The 16371-nt window shown below is 33.9% G+C and overlaps 1 protein-coding gene across 1 annotated transcript; it reads left to right on the forward strand.

Annotated features, from left to right (window-relative positions):
- The first annotated feature begins 4857 nt into the window (after nt 1-4857).
- ak3 (adenylate kinase 3) lies at nt 4858-16080 on the forward strand. Its single transcript, XM_051120902.1, has 5 exons — nt 4858-5221; nt 8943-9062; nt 9164-9336; nt 12732-12850; nt 14969-16080. Exons 1-5 carry the CDS (start codon nt 5074-5076, stop codon nt 15084-15086), a joined length of 678 nt encoding a protein of 225 aa, XP_050976859.1. The 5' UTR covers nt 4858-5073; the 3' UTR covers nt 15087-16080.
- Nucleotides 16081-16371: the final 291 nt, after the last annotated feature.

The raw sequence follows: 16371 nt of genomic DNA on the forward strand, positions 1-16371 counted from the left end.
CATAACTCCTTACTTTCCATACAAAGTAACTAATTAGGCTAAGTACTTTTTTTTATGGTAAAGCAATATTGTAGGCTAATGCATTACTTTTAAAAGTAGCTTTTCCCAACACTGGTCATAAATATAAACAAGTCACTTGTCATAATAAGTGAATCATTCAGTCATTCTTTCATTTGAACTGCTGATTCATTAAAGAAGAAGTCCACTTCCAGAACAACAATTCACTAATAATGTACTCACCCCCTTGTCATCGAAAATGTTCATGTCTTTCTGTCTTCAGTGGTAAAGAAATTATGTTTTTTCTCCATATAATGGACTGATATGGTGCCCTGAGTTTGAACTTCTAAAATGCAGTTTAAATGCGACTTTAAATGATCCCAAATGTGGTTGTAAACGATCCTAGGTCTTATCTAGCGAAACGATCTGTTATTTTTCATTTAAAAAAATACAATTTATATACTTTTTAATGTCAAACGCTTGTCTTGTCTTACTCTGCCTGAACTGTTTTGGTTCCAGTTCATGACAGTTAGGGTATGTTGAAAAACTCCCATCTCATGTTCTCCCTCAACTTCAAAATCACCCTATATCACTGTTTTACCTTTTTTGTTAAGGGTGTTTGATCTTCTTTGCATGTTCACTTTGCAAAGACTGGGTCGGTACTTCTGCAGTGATGTAGGATGATTTTGAAATGATTTTTGAAGTTGAGGGAGAAAATACGATTGGAGTTTTTCGACATACCCTAACTGTCTTGATCCAGAATACACAGAGTTCAGGGAGAGAAAGGCAAGACAAGCGTTTAAGAAAAAAAGTATTTAAATTGTATTTTTTTATGAAAATAACCGATCGTTTCGCTAGATAAGACGCTTCTTCCCCGGCTGGGATCATTTACAAACGCATTTGGGATCATTTGAAGCTGCATTTTGGAAGTTCAAACTCGGGGCACCATATCAGTCCATTATATGGAGAAAAATGCTGAAATGTTTTCCTCAAAAAACATAATTTCTTTACAACTGAAGAAAGAAAGACATGAACATCTTGGATGACAAGGGGATGAGTACATTATATGTGAATCTTTGTTTTGGAAGTGGACTTCTCCTTTAAGAAGTGTCTAAATGAGTCACCAGTGTTGCCAAGTCTTGAATTGAGCTACTTTAACACTGTTGCAGGTTGTTTTTGATGTCCGAGGGTTGAAGCGACCCAATAACGTCATATTTAGCCCCTGAAATGCGAATTTACCAGGGAAACCCCAACAAAAAATGTATTTTATCCTCTGGAACACGGTTTTTAACGGGGACCCCCCTTGAAACGTGATTGGGCTAGTTTTGAGTAGCAGTTACCCTGGTGAAAAAAACAGCATGTGCTGGTAGGTATATCTTGATGCTGGAATGCTGGTTAGGTAGGTTTTGATGCTGGTTTAAGCTGGTTCTTTGCTGGTTTTTGCTGGTCATGTTGCTGGTCAAGGACCAGCATAAACCAGCAAAGGACCAGCATAAACCAACTAAGGACCAGCATAAACCAGCAAAGGACCAGCTTAAACCAGCATCAAAACCTACCTAACCTGCATCCCAGCATCAAAACATACCTAACAGCATATGCTGTTTTTTTTCACCAGGGTAGGTGGGTTTTGTTGTGAAAACCTTGCAACCCTGTGGCAACTTGATTCATTATTTTTCATATTTTGAGCAAAACCACATGCTGATATTTAATATTGTCTAAAACACAATATTAAACATTCCAAGGTATGTTATTCCCCGATAACAACGGTAAAAACTAATAACACAGGCTCATCCACTGACCACTGATGTCACATGAACTATTTTAAAGATGTCCTCCTTACTACCTTTCTGTGCCTGGGAACGTGTCAGTCGCGTTGCTGTCTATGCAGGGTCAGAAAGCTCTCGGGTTTCATCAGAAATATCTTAATTTGTGATCCAAAGATGAACGAAGGTCGTGTTTGGAACGACATTAGGGTGAGTAATTAATGTAATGTACTATCTTTTGTTTACTATGCTGTTATAGTCACAAGGGGGAGCAGTTTGCACAGCATAACCAAAACATGGGAAAGTATCACCTATAATATACAGGCCTATAATAAATACAAATTCTAAATTCAAACTGAAAGTGTGAATCACGCCTTATATATTTCTAGTCTCATCTATTCACCTAATAAACAATATAAGCACATCTTTGTCCTATCCTACATCCTTAACCACCACTGATCATTCACATTTACATGGGGTTTTCAAATCCTGTCTTTGTCTCATTGTTTTGAAGAAGCTTTTGTTCTAAAGATCTCCATTCTTATCTCCTTTATCTTACCAAAAGACCCCTCCTGTCAGTCATCTGTCTGCTGATAAACGGTGATTCAGTCAAGTGTTGGGGGATAAATAATGGGCTTTTCTTTTGATTGGGACGGGAACTTCTGCACAAATCACCATGAAAATGTCAGTCAGTTCACTCAAAGGGCCACTACATGTGGTGCTGATTTAATCAAGCTGAGATATCGTTTCCATCTCCAAAGCCTGTTAGAGCAGACCTAGTCTTACCAACTTACATGTTACATAACCAACCACATTACATAATAATTGAGCAGCATTCTGTTCTCTTCTGTTTTTCACATTAGGTTCACTTACACATATTCATTACAATAAAGTAATAATACCAAGAATCAGTATTTATAAACAGATCCACAAAATAATTACACATACACAAATACATTTGTGTTTCTCAGCGTTTATTTCTGAAATATACAGTGTTATAGTAGTATTATATGCTATTTTAGTTTTAATATTTACATTTTTTTTTAATTTTTCATTTTAATTTTAGTTTTTTAAGATTTTATTGTAGGCTTTTATCATTTTTTTTAATTGTTTTTGTAAAAAAAAATACTTTGTAGGTTTAATTTTGTTTTTGTTTTTACATTTGTTTTTACATAATTTTAGTTTTTTCTATATCTTTATTCAATAAAATTAAATTAAATTCAAATAAAATTAATAGTTTTAGTAAACGATAATACCCCTGGTAATCTGATGTCTGTAAATATTTTGTTAAAGTATTATTTAATAAATTATTATACTTTAAAACTTTTTTTTACATAAATAAATTAATTATTATAATTAAACAATCAGCTTTTTTCAATTAATGTTTTTATTTAATTAATGAAAATGTTTTTAATAGCTTTCGTTTTAGTAAACGATAATACCCCTATAAATATTTTGTTAAATTATTATTTAATAAATTATTATACTTTAAAACACATTTATTTTTAATAAATAAATACATAATTATTATTAAAAAAAAAAACTTTCAGCTTTATTTCAATTAATGTTTTTACTTAATTAAATAAAATGTTTTTAATAGCTTTAGTTTTAGAAAACGATAATACCCCTGGTAATATGATCTCCATAAATATTTTGTTAGATTATTATTTAATAAATTAATTATTATACTTTAAAACACATTTTAATAAAAAAAAATCACTATTTTTTTTTTAATATTACTATATATGTTTAATTTATTTTATCAGTTTTATTTTTTTCTATACTTTTCCTATACTTATTTTTTCAATTTTTTTTCTTTTTTTATTTCAGCTTTATTTCAATTAATGTTTTTATTTAATTAAATTCAAATAAAAGTTTTCATAGTTTTAAACGATAATACCCCTGGTAATATGATTTTACAAAATTATTTTTTAATAAAATATCGTACTTTAAAACACATTTTTAATAAATTAATAAATTATTATTATTTAAAAAAACAGCTTTATTTCAGTTAATGTTTGTACTGAATTAAATAAAATGTTTTTAATACTTTTAGTTTTACTAAACAATAATAGCCCTGATAATATAAACTCTATATTTATTAAATTATTATTTAATAAATTATTATATTTTAAAATACATTTTCAATAAATTAATATTCTTTTGTAAAACTTCTAGCTTTATTTCAAATATTTTTTATTCAGTTAAATAAAATGTTTTATCAGTTTTAGTTTTACTAAACAATAATAGCCCTGATAGTATGAACCCTATAAATATTAAATTATTATTTAATAAATTATTATATTTTAAAATACATTTACACATTAAAATAATTACACGTTAAGTACATTTGTATTTATGAAATACAGTGTTATAGTAGTATTTATATGCTATTTTAGTTTTAATATTTAATTTTTTTTAGTTTTCATTTTAATTTTATTTTTTTAAAGAAATTTTATTATATGCTTTCGTCATTTTTATTCAAATAACATTTTTATTGTTTTTGTAAAAAAATGACTATGTAGGTTTAATTTTGTTTTTACATTTTTTAATTATAGTTTAGTTAATAATAATATTTTATTACATTATTATTACTTAATAAATTATTATATTTTAAAACACATTTTCAATAAATTAATAGTCTTTTCTAAAACATCTAGCTTTATTTCAAATATTGTTTTTATTCAATTAAATAACATGTTTTATTAGTTTCAGTTTTACTAAACAATAACAGCCCCGATAATATGAACAATTATTGTTTAATAAATTACTATATTTTTAAATACACTTTTAATCAACTATTAAATTACTATTTATTTTCTAAAACTTTAGAACTTTAAAATTCTAGTAAAGAGAAAATGTTAATAATGTACAACTGACATAAGCATATGTTATAATATAGTAATACATAACATACTTTAGCAGAAAATCGAGCTTTTGGCCCCTGGGAACTTAAAAGTTTGAAACCCTCTCTAAGAGATGTAGTAGTATCAATCTTGTCGGTGTGCACTATACTGTAAGTCTCCGCACACGCCCACTTGAGCTTTAAAGCACTTCCTGTAATGTGAACGCGACCCAGGCGCGTCCGCGAGAGATGCGCGTGCATTCGAAAAGGACGGGCTTAATCTGGGAATAAAACTGGAGTTACGTATTTGTCGTTTTGACTTCACAGAGGACTGCACATCCCTACAGCCTATTTCCATAACATAGCTTTCACAGGACTGCAGTTGTCAGAAAGATGCTGTGACGAGCAAATATTGATTTGACATTATCAAATAGCCACTAAAGGTTGCATTTTCAGATAATTACAAGCATGGGTCTGCAGACTGTGTTCCGTGCGGTGATCATGGGGGCCCCGGGCTCAGGGAAGGGGACCGTGTCGAGTCGGATAGCGCAGAGTTTCGGACTGAAGCATCTCTCCAGTGGAGACCTGCTGCGGGCCAATATCGAGGCGAAGACAGGTAAGACGGGTCCAGCACTGTCCTCTCACAATATTTCAGTAGGCTATTTATTTACCCGCAAAACAGCCAAACATAAATGGTTAAATCTTTTTCCGTTCGGTGCAAACGCACTTCAGCTTACTTAAACGCAGCGGTGATAAAAATGGCTGCTAAACTTAAGGAACTAGGTTTTATTCTAAAGTCCAGGACATATAATTACAGTTACTTATCACCAGAACCGAGTCTTAACTTTGGTTGTGTTTCAAAACGTAGTGCGCTACCTATCTAGACAGCAGTTTTGAGACATTGCGCTTATCAAATGAGCTCGCCCGTGTGATGCACTAAAATAACATCGTTTAGATGGAGGTAGACGGGTCACTAGGTTTGCAAACACCGCTTTTTGTGTTTTGTGAAATGCATGAAAGAGTTAACGATGAAACAGTTCCGCTGATACATTTCCACGCCCGCCTTCTGTGACATCAAGCGATTTCTTTCCAGTGCTTGTACTGATGTAAACAATGTCTGGAGAAACCATCAAAGTCGAGCTTAGGATTTTGTTTGTGGCATTACTCTTCTATTATACGTGGACTGTCTGATATCTTCAAATATTTGTGCTTTAACAGAGGGTTTTAACTTTTAAAGGCGACGTCTTGCTCGAAAGAGCGTGCCTTGCATACTAAACACGTCTAAGACTGTAGTTGCAAATCACACTGAAGCCCAAGTTTGCTTTGTGTTAACATCTTATGAGCATTTCAGAGGTTTGCTGTACTGTATACAGTAGTGCAGGTTTCTTCCCTAGCCTAATCTGAGCTCTATAAATAATGTTTTTGTAGAAGTAAGCACATCCCAGATGGATACCAGATGCTCTGTCTCTGGGGGTTGTGACGGTGGGTGATGTATGTAGCGTTATTATCAGTTATCTGGTGTGTAGTTCTACCTACCACAGTCAGACTAACCCAGATGCAACATAAACAAACCCTGATAGCACACATGCACTGTAAAAAATACAATCCAAAACACAATTTGTTGAGTCAGCTTAAAATAATTTGTTACCCTGCTGCCTTAAAATTTTAAGTTCAGTCAACTAAAATAAGTTTAGACAACTTGAAATGTTAAGTTGCACTAAGTAACAACTTAGATATTTGTGTTTGTTAAACTTAACAGATGTAACCCAGCTGCCTTCAAATTTTAAGTTGTTTCAACTCAAATATCTAAGTTGTTACTTAGTATAACTTAACATTTCAAGTTGAGTTGACTGAACTTAAAATTTTAAGGCAGCCAGGTTACAAATTATTTTAAGTTGACTCAACAAATTGTTTTTTTACAGTGTACATCATGGAGACGTCTATTCGACATCTGCATTTACATCTGGAAGACGTATTTTTTTAGAGTGTTTGCTCATCTGCAATACGTCTGTGGGACGTTTCCTATCAGATGTCAAATAGACGTCTATTAGATGTCATGTCATCTTACAGACGTCTGTTAGATGTTTGTACACAGGAGATGCTTTCCAGATCAAGTGATCTTTAACAGATGTCTTGCAGACGTATGTGTGGTATCTGGGAATCAGCTATATAGGCTGCGTAACAATTTAGTCAGATATAGAGTTACAGGAAAGAAATATTTAAGGCCCGAGCACCGGTGGATGGAGGAGTCTATTGGAATTGCTCAGTTTCTTCTTTTCCAAAATGAATTGCATTTTTGAGGGCTCGAAACATGCTCGAAAACTTATGAAACTTTGCACACATGCCAAAAGTTGGCGAAAATATCCGATATAGGTTTCAGAAGTGGGTGTGGCAAAATGGCTCAATAGCGCCACCTATAAAATTTCTGCAAAGTACCCTTCGAGCTATGTTTTACATACATGTACGAAATTCAGTAAACACATGTAACACACCAATACCTACAAAAACGTTCCCCGGTACGTAGTCCGAAACCAAACAGGAAGTCAGTTATTTAGAATTTTATTTGCAAGTTTTGTGCCGTTTTTGCCATTTTCAGGTGTTGTATTTAAACAAACTCCTCCTAGAGATTTACACAGATCAACACCAAATTTGGTCAGTCTAATCTAAAGCCCTTTGTGACGTTAAATTGCGAAGATCTTGAGTTTTCGTTGAAGGGTGTGTCTGTGGCGGCCTGACAAATTTCGATGTTTCGCCATGAAACAGGAAGTTGTTATAACTCAGGCATACAATGTCCGATCTGCCCCAAACTTGATGTTTGATAAGAGTTCTGTCCTGAACACATGCCTGTGCCCATATTCAGTTATAGTCATAGCACCACCTGCTGGTAACAGGAAGTGGCATGGTTTCTTCTCTAACGAATTCCTACTAGAGATTTAATGACATCAACATTATATTTGGTCAGTCTACTCTGAAGGCCTTTGCAATGATAAATTGCGAAGATCTTGAGTTTTCGTTAAAGGGCGTGTCTGTATCCGTCTCCATGTCTGGCCTGACAAGCTTCAGTGTTTCACCATAGAAAAGGAAGTTGTTATAACTAAGCCATACAATGTCTGATCTGCCCTAAGCTTCACACAATCGATAAGAGTCCTGACCTGAAGACATCTAAAGGCCGATAATTAATTTTCCTATTAATACGTTCTCCGACAAGCGGAAGCAATGAGACCTGTTTTCAAAATTTGGTCCGGTGACATTTGACATATACCCTTTTAAATTTAAGTTTTATGCACCGTGTACTACAGTTACAGCTCAAAGCAGGACCTTCAAGGGACAGTTCACCTCAAAATTAAAATTCTCTCATCATTTACTCACGCTTGTGTCATCAAAACCTGCATGACTTCTGTATACCACAAAAGAAGGTATTTTGAAGAATGTTTTGGTTACATTGCCTAAAAAATTTTCTATTGTGTTTCACAGAAGAAAGAAATGCTAAGAGGCTAAGAGGTTGAGTAAATGATGAACAAATATTACTTTTTGATTGAACTAAGTACATTTTAAGCAGTTGATTTTATATTTCCAAAATTGCTTAATCCATAATTTGTGTACATTTTCTTGCAGTAATTTTTTTTGCAGTTTTTATGAGCTCATATTATATGGTATACACTAATTATCTGTATTGTAAAAATTATATTGCCCATTGCAGAACTATTTAAGTGAGCTGTGAAAAAACTAAACTGTCATTAAAAGTAGTAGAACACCTATCTATTCACTACTACTCAAACGTTCGGGTCGGTAAGACTTTGTAATGTTTTTAAATATAGTAAAACAGTAATATTGTGAAAAATAATTAGAATTTAATATAACAGTTGTTTATTTTAATATACTTTACGTAATTTTTATGTAATTATATTTTATGCTATATGTTATGTAATTTATTCCTAACAATTTATAAAAAAAAAATAATAATAAATCGTGATGAAAATAAAAATCTTTCTGTTATGTCACAGTGGGTCACAGGACGATTATTACAAAGTCAAAGGCAACTTGAAGTTCATTTATCAGTAACTACAAGCTCATTGTAGTGGTTATGTTTCATTTCCGTCTGAGTTTTAATAGTTAATAGCTAAGCTAAAGGTCATATAATTTTATAATGTTAATGTTAAACCTGACAGCCTTCGTATTCAAACCAGTGAATGTAATTAAATGTTCATTTGAAAGTATTTCAAATAATTAAATTAACACTTAACGAATTTAACAAATATTGAATATCAGATTACATTCATTTCTGAATCTCTTCTGTCATTGTTGAATAACTGAGCATCTTTTATGCACCCGGGCAGATTTGGGTCTCCTGATGAAGTCGTGTATTGATCAGGGTCAGCTGGTTCCTGATGACGTCATCTCTCGCCTCATCCTGTCCAGTCTGAGGGGTATAGAGCAGACCAGCTGGCTACTGGACGGTAACTCTCAACCCACTCACCGCAACGAAACTGCTCTTCTAAACCATATTACCGATGAGCTGTGCAGATTAATCGTGATCGCCCTTACTCTGTCCCGGCAGGGTTTCCTCGCACTGTGGCTCAGGCTGAGGCCCTGGACAGCGTGTACGATGTGGACTCTGTTATAAACCTGGACGTGCCTTTCCAGACAATCCGAGAGCGTCTGACGTCTCGCTGGGTGCACCTTCCCAGCGGCAGAGTCTATAATATAGACTTCAACCCGCCTAAGAAACCAGTGAGTGCTCTGATCGTTTTATATTCTGTATCATTTCCTTATGATGCTGTTGAGATATTTACAATCCTGTGTAACATTACATCGGGAAACTGTTGATTAAACAAAAGAAACAGGAAGTTGACCACTCCTGCTCATATGAGAATCCATAAAAATCTGTTTTCTGCAGGTAATAATAGTACAGCATCGTGTCAGGTAAATAGTGAGTTTTGTGACTTTGCATAAATGAAGTGTGCACTAAAAAGACTAACATTGGCCTTGGCATGGTTAAACTGGATTGTTTAGGTAGTTATTGTTTAGTTATTAGAGGTTCAAGCGCATAGCGCTGAAACCCTACTGTAATGCTGGCCAAGGCAAGCTCCAGATAAAACTGATCGTGCAGACCAAACCGTAAGTCGTAGAGACTTGAAACTTGGAGAGATGATAGTACTCACACCACCTACATTGTCACCAAGGCTCATCCCAATCAGCCCGATGGTGGTGCTACAGCGATCAAAAGTACGAGACTGCTCATAACTCCTAAACCGTTTTCAAAACTTTTCAAATTTTCAGGTATTTTGAAAAAACTACTTTTGCAAACTAGTCCTAGGTTTTTCACCCAATTGGAACCAAACCAGTGCAGAAAGATTCTCTGGAGAGTGAATATCTATTGTCTAATTATTCAAAAAAATGACGGAGCCGCTTTTACTTAAACGCTTATAATTCTTGAACAGAAAGAGATATTTTAGCCAAACTTGGAACACGTATGTAAGAACTCAATCTGAGGTCACAGTAAAAATCGTGGAGTTTGGCCACTTGGTGGCGCTATAAGAGGAAAAAAACATAAAAAAAGCCTATAACTATGCATCTGTTAGTCTGATTGACTTGAAAATTGTTATGCCATGTCTTTGTCAAAAGTGTCACAAGTGTCTATTGGCGCTTGACCCTACTGATCAATGATTGGCCAGAGGAAATCGAACTTTGAACTTGCGTCACAAGACACCAGACCCGCTAGATTTAAATCAGCACAGCCAGCACTGATTCTCAAAAAATTTTTTTGAACAAACTCAACTGTTTTGAACGAGCGCGTCTTTTTTTTCCTTAACAACCAAAAATGGCTGTTTCGTGGTCTGTTGAGGAAGTACAGAAGTTCCTCTTGTTGATAGCCAAGGAGTGGATCCCGGGAGAGCTCGATGCTTCAATTTGTATAGTCCCGCCCACTCTAAAGCAGAACTAAACTGCAGTGGAAACGCAAACCGAGACAAGGTGAGTCATATGACGCAGTGGAAAAGCGCCATATGACATTCACATATCTCAAAAAACACGGCCACCATCGGACAAAGATTTGAGCACCTATTAGACAAGATTAACGGAGGCCGACTGGAACGAAACTCAGCGGGCCTGTTCAACTCATGGCCTGTAAGAAATTTAAAAGAAATCGGCCACTAGGTAGAGCTAAGTTTTATGCCTCTGTTATCAAGTGGTATTTCACGCATCCACACAATATTCATATTATTTGACCAATCTTGTTATACTGAGTAGCTTTGCCTCTAGAACCACTGCTGTCAATCAAATTGTTTATTAAATGATCGAGAAGTAGTAAAACACCTACTTTTGCGAACTAATCCTAGGTTTTTCGCTCAACCCCAATTAAACTATTGCAGTACAATTCTCTGGACTCTCTAGATCAATAATTATCAAAAAAAAAGCTGAACTTTACCCTTTGGGTAGTTATAGCATTTAAAAAGGGACGTGGTCAAATATACCCAAAAGCCTATAAATCCTGAAAGAAAACTCAAAACTTCACAAAACTAGGTGAGAACATGTGACTGATGATTCTTAACAAGCATGTAAAGTTTCATGGAGATCAGACCATAGGTGCTGCTATAACAAACATAAATGATAATAAACATCACATTTCTATGGTAAATTACATGGAATTGTTAAAAATTTGTACTGAAATAAAGTGAATTGAGCCAGAATGCCTGAAAAGTGAAAAAGAACATTTCGTTCAAAAAGAGCCCTTTTATGGAAATAAACTTTAAAATATAAACTTGTAAACTGTGAACTGAATGTACTGTTTTTGAACTCTCAGGTCAGTTGAACATTAAATGAACTTTATTTCATTGATTTCATTAGTTTGGAATAAAGTATACTGTTGAATGTACTGACAAGCTTTTATGGTAAACTAAAATATACATTAATGTAATTTTATTGAAACTTGAATTGAAACAAGTTGCAATTTAGAAATACATTTAAATGTATATATTAATTTTAAATGTAATATTGAACAACACACTACAGTTTAAAGTACAATTACGACTTGTGCTTTAGTATGTTAGTCAACATCAAAATAAATGTACTTCATTAAAGAACAAAAAAGAAATTAAAACAATGAAGATAATGTACTTAAAAATAAGACTTGAATAAACTAAATAATTACAAAGTGCACTTTTTACAAAGTACAAAGTGTACTTAAGTGAGTTAATAAAAAGGAATAAAATTTCAAACAATTATTTTATAGAATTTTCCTTTAAAGAGTTTTGCTGGATGGTTTGCAGAACAGAAAGAGAAAAAACTTAAACACACTCTAAAATACAGTCTTTCAGTAAATACTGTAAAAGAGAACAAATACAATAAAATAATCTTTAAAAATGTAAAAAAAAAAAAAAAAAAAAAGTGAAAATTAATCATTGGATTAAATTTTTGTGTAAAACTTGTAAGGAGTCCAAAGCGTTCCTGTGGTAAAAGTAGGTCATGCTGTTTCACAACCTGGCGCTCAAGCAGATAGGAACACATCTGTTTGCTAAGGAATTTATGCAAGGAACTTTGCTCTCATCCATGCAACATAACTAGAGCAGCAGAGGAAGTCATGGAGTTCCTGTTAATTTATCAAACACTGTCGAAAAAAGATGAATCACAGGGACAGAAGAATGTTGCTTAAATAGTTTTTGCTGTACTTAGAAGCATTTTTTACTTTCTAAGAATAGAGTTTCATCTCCTGCCACAAAGCCTGTAGGTTTGCAAAAGTAGGTTTTTGCGACACTAAACGTTTCCTAATTGTTGTATATTTTGGTCATCTTTTATTCAAATAGGTTTGAATAATAAACCTCAAGACAGCAGTTGAGTGTGTGTTAAACTAATACAGCACTAGGCCAGTGTGAAACCGTGTTTGTCAAATACAGTGCTGAGCTTATGTCAACACAAAACTGTGTGGCTGAAGGTCACCTACATTTAGCTCTGGAATTTATCAGTGCCTGCCAACGATTGTTGACACATTCAATACATGAATTCTTGAGATACGGTAGCTTTAATTGGGTGATTATGGCACATTTGAAAGTTTTAGCGTTTAAGTGGGCTCTTTGTGGTGGGGGCCTGCAGTGATGTTATGAATAATCAATGGCCTCTGTTGTGGACAGGGTCTTGATGATGTCACAGGAGAACCGCTGGTCCAGAGAGACGACGACAGTCCCGAAACTGTGTCCAGGAGACTCAAGGACTATGAGAGACAGACACAACCAGTTCTAGAGTATTACAGGTACTGTACAGAAACCACAGCTCTTTGACTGTTTTATAGACGTGTGTTTGCTTTGATTTATTTCCCCCTCAGAATTGGACAATTGCGAGTTTATATCTTACAGTTCAGAACTGCAAGAAAAAAGGCAGAATTGCGAGATATAAACCCGCATTTGTAAGAAGGAAGCCAGAATTGTGAGAAAAATATCCAAATTGTGAGAAAAAAATCATAATTGAAAGATACAATCTCAGATTTGCAAGAAAAAAGTCAGAATTGTGAGAAAAAAGTCAATATAGCAGGATATAAACCCGCATTTGCAAGAAAGGAGTCAGAATTGGGAAGAAAAAAGTCATAACTGCAAGATATAAACTCATAATTGTGAGAAAAAAATCATAATTGTGAGATACTAACTCAGATATGCAAGAAAGAAGCCAGAATTGTGAGAAAAACTCACAAGAAACAAACTCGCATTTGCAAGAAAAAAGTCAAAATTGTGAGAAAAAAGTCAGAATTGCAAGATATAAACCCACATTTGCAAGAAAGAAGCCAGAATTGTGAAAAAAATATCAGAATTGTAAGAAAAAAGTCAGAATGGCAAGATATAAACTCATAATTCTAAGAAAAATACTCAGAATTGTGAGAAACAAACTCGTATTTGCAAGAAAAAGTCAGAATTGTGAGACAAAAAAGTCAAAATTGCAAAATGTAAACTTGCATGAATTGTGAGTTTATATTATGAGATATATACTCATAATTGTAAGAAAAAGTCAGAACTGCAAGATATAAATCAGCATTTGCAAGAAAAAAAAGTCAGAATTGCAAGATACAAACTCACATTTGCAAGAAAGAAGCCAAAATTTTGAGAAAAAAAACAGAATTGTGAATATACACACGCATTTGTAAGAAAAAAGTCAGAATTGCGAGATACAAACTCAGATTTGCAAGAAAGAAGCCAGAATTGTGAGACAAAAGTCAGAATTGCAAGATGTAAACCTGCATTTGTAAGAAAAAAACTCAAAATATAAACTCGCATGAATTGTGAGAAAAATATAATTGTGAGAAAAAAGTCATAATTGTGAATATAAACACGCATCTGTAAAAAGAAAACTCTGAATTGCCAGATACAAACTCAGATTTGCAAGAAAGAAGCCAGAATTGTGAGAAAAACTCAGAACAGCAAGAAACAAACTTGCATTTGCAAGAAAAAAGTCAAAATTGTAAGAAAAATACTCAGAATTATGAGAAACAAATTTGCATTTGCAAGAAAGAAGCCAGAATTGTGAGAAAAAAGTCAGAACGGCAAGATATAAACTCATAATTGTAAGAAAAAGCCAGAACTGCAAGATATAAATCAGCATTTGCAAGAAAAAAAAGTCAGAATTGCAAGATACAAACTCACATTTGCAAGAAAGAAGCCAAAATTTTGAGAAAAAAGTCAGAATTGCAAGATGTAAACCTGCATTTGTAAGAAAAAAACTCAGAATTGCAAGAAAAAAAGATCATAATTGTGAGATACAAACTCACATTTGTAATAAAAATCCCCCACATTTCTGACTTTATAACTCATTGCTTGTTTATATTACATTTTTGAGAAGAAGTCAGAATGAGATAAAAACTCACAATTACCTGTTTTTTTTTTTTTTTTTTTAATTATTCAGTGGCGGAAACACACTTAAAAACCTTTTAGAATTCAAAACTTTTTTAACATATCAGTTAAAAGGACTTTTATTTTGGTGGAATTTTACTGAAATACTATAAACTTACGCCCACAAAAATGTTGGAAATTGCGGCGATACTTAAATAAAGTGAACCTAATTGCACATTGCAATCCAAATAACGTTACATTCACAAGCAGATGGAGAGATGGAGTCTGACGCTTATTATGTGAACCAAGAAGCTCTGAAACACTAAAAACTTATTGTTTCATCAACTCACAAACCCCTGTCTGGAAAACCCTGCCTTAAATCAACAGTCACTGGTTCTCCAAAGTCTGATTCAGAGGAAGAAAATCATTTATCTGAGATTTGGGAATGTTGATAAGGGAGAATGATTACTATGAACTGGACTGAGTGTAATTTAATATGAATAATCAGATGTTTGGGCTATAACATGATTTACTCCCTACTTCTACCTCAACAGGAGTAAAGGAGTGTTGGAGACCTTCTCAGGAACTGAAACCAACAAGATCTGGCCTCATGTTCATGCCTTCCTGACTAGGAAAATCCCAGGAAACCAACAGGCTATAGGAAAAGCGTGATTGCACAACAACCTTGAGGACTTTCACCACATCTAAAGTACACTGTTGGACTCGAGCACAAAGCACCTCTGTGGCCTTAAGCAGTCTACTGTATTTGCTGAAGCCTTTGGGGTCACCATCTGGTTTTACACCTTTGTGAGAAAGTTAGTGCCAAACTAAAGATTTATGGTCAAACTAGTCTACTGAACTCTAGCGCTGCCATCTTAACGAAATAAACCCAGCTTGGAGAGTTAGAGAGGTAGGCATGCTAAGATTAATAGTTGACTCCAAAGTTAATCATTTTCAATTTTCCACTTACAAGAAGTGCCCAACCCAAACCATTTTTTTTCTTTTAACTGAAGTGGCTGCAAAGTGTGGGATGCAGCAGCTTTAAAACATTCCTGTTTATTATCCATAACAGCATTTTAATAATAATGTTAAAATTTGTGCATACTAGAGAAGTATTAATTTAAACATGTCTCAGATGAAAGCAGAGCAAAATGATGATTCAAACCTGATTTTTGAATGTTCCACCATTTTTGTGAACCACTGTGGCCTTAATTAGCAAAAACACAGTCTAATTATGAGTCTAATGATTGTGTGGTGATTTTTGTATTGTAGATAATATGAATGAACAGTATTAGAGTTAATATTTTTCTGCATATACAAAATATAGATTTTTAATTGAGAAACGTTTGCACGATACTATAATTCATAAAGGGAAAGAAATTCTATTGTTTGATCAAGATGATGTTTTATAAGTACTTTTGTATTAATAAACCACTGTTGTGTGGCTACGAAGTCCTAGGCCACGAATGAAGTGTTAATTAATTTGTGTATGCATTTAATTTTATGGCACAGTTTGTGAATCACTGAATAAATTGTAGTGACTGAAAACCCTGCTGTTGAATAATGGATGAATTAAGTGTAATGCAAAGCACTGAATTTCAGAAAGCAGGTTGTGAGTTTTCTTAAAGTTTGTTGAAACAACTGCAATAAACACAATGAAGCTTGACTCTTTTTAGTTTTCCATTTGGTAACCAATCATATGAACAGCTCTAGATTTTATGTATGTGTATTAGGGTGTTCCTTATTTTTGGACTTTTGAAATCTTGTACTCTCACCCTCCCAGTCAACTCTCCTTAATGAGAAATGGAAACAAACCAAATTTTGCCGGGATTCGACTACGTTTAGGGTGTGCTCCACAAAGCTGAAATTCTTAATATAGTCCTAATGACAGCACGGAATTAATAATTCTACAAAACCATTAGTAAACTGTGAATTATGATGTTATAAATGAGAACAG

This window comes from Labeo rohita, chromosome 10 (genome assembly GCF_022985175.1).
Source record: "Labeo rohita strain BAU-BD-2019 chromosome 10, IGBB_LRoh.1.0, whole genome shotgun sequence".
NCBI lineage: Eukaryota > Metazoa > Chordata > Actinopteri > Cypriniformes > Cyprinidae > Labeo > Labeo rohita.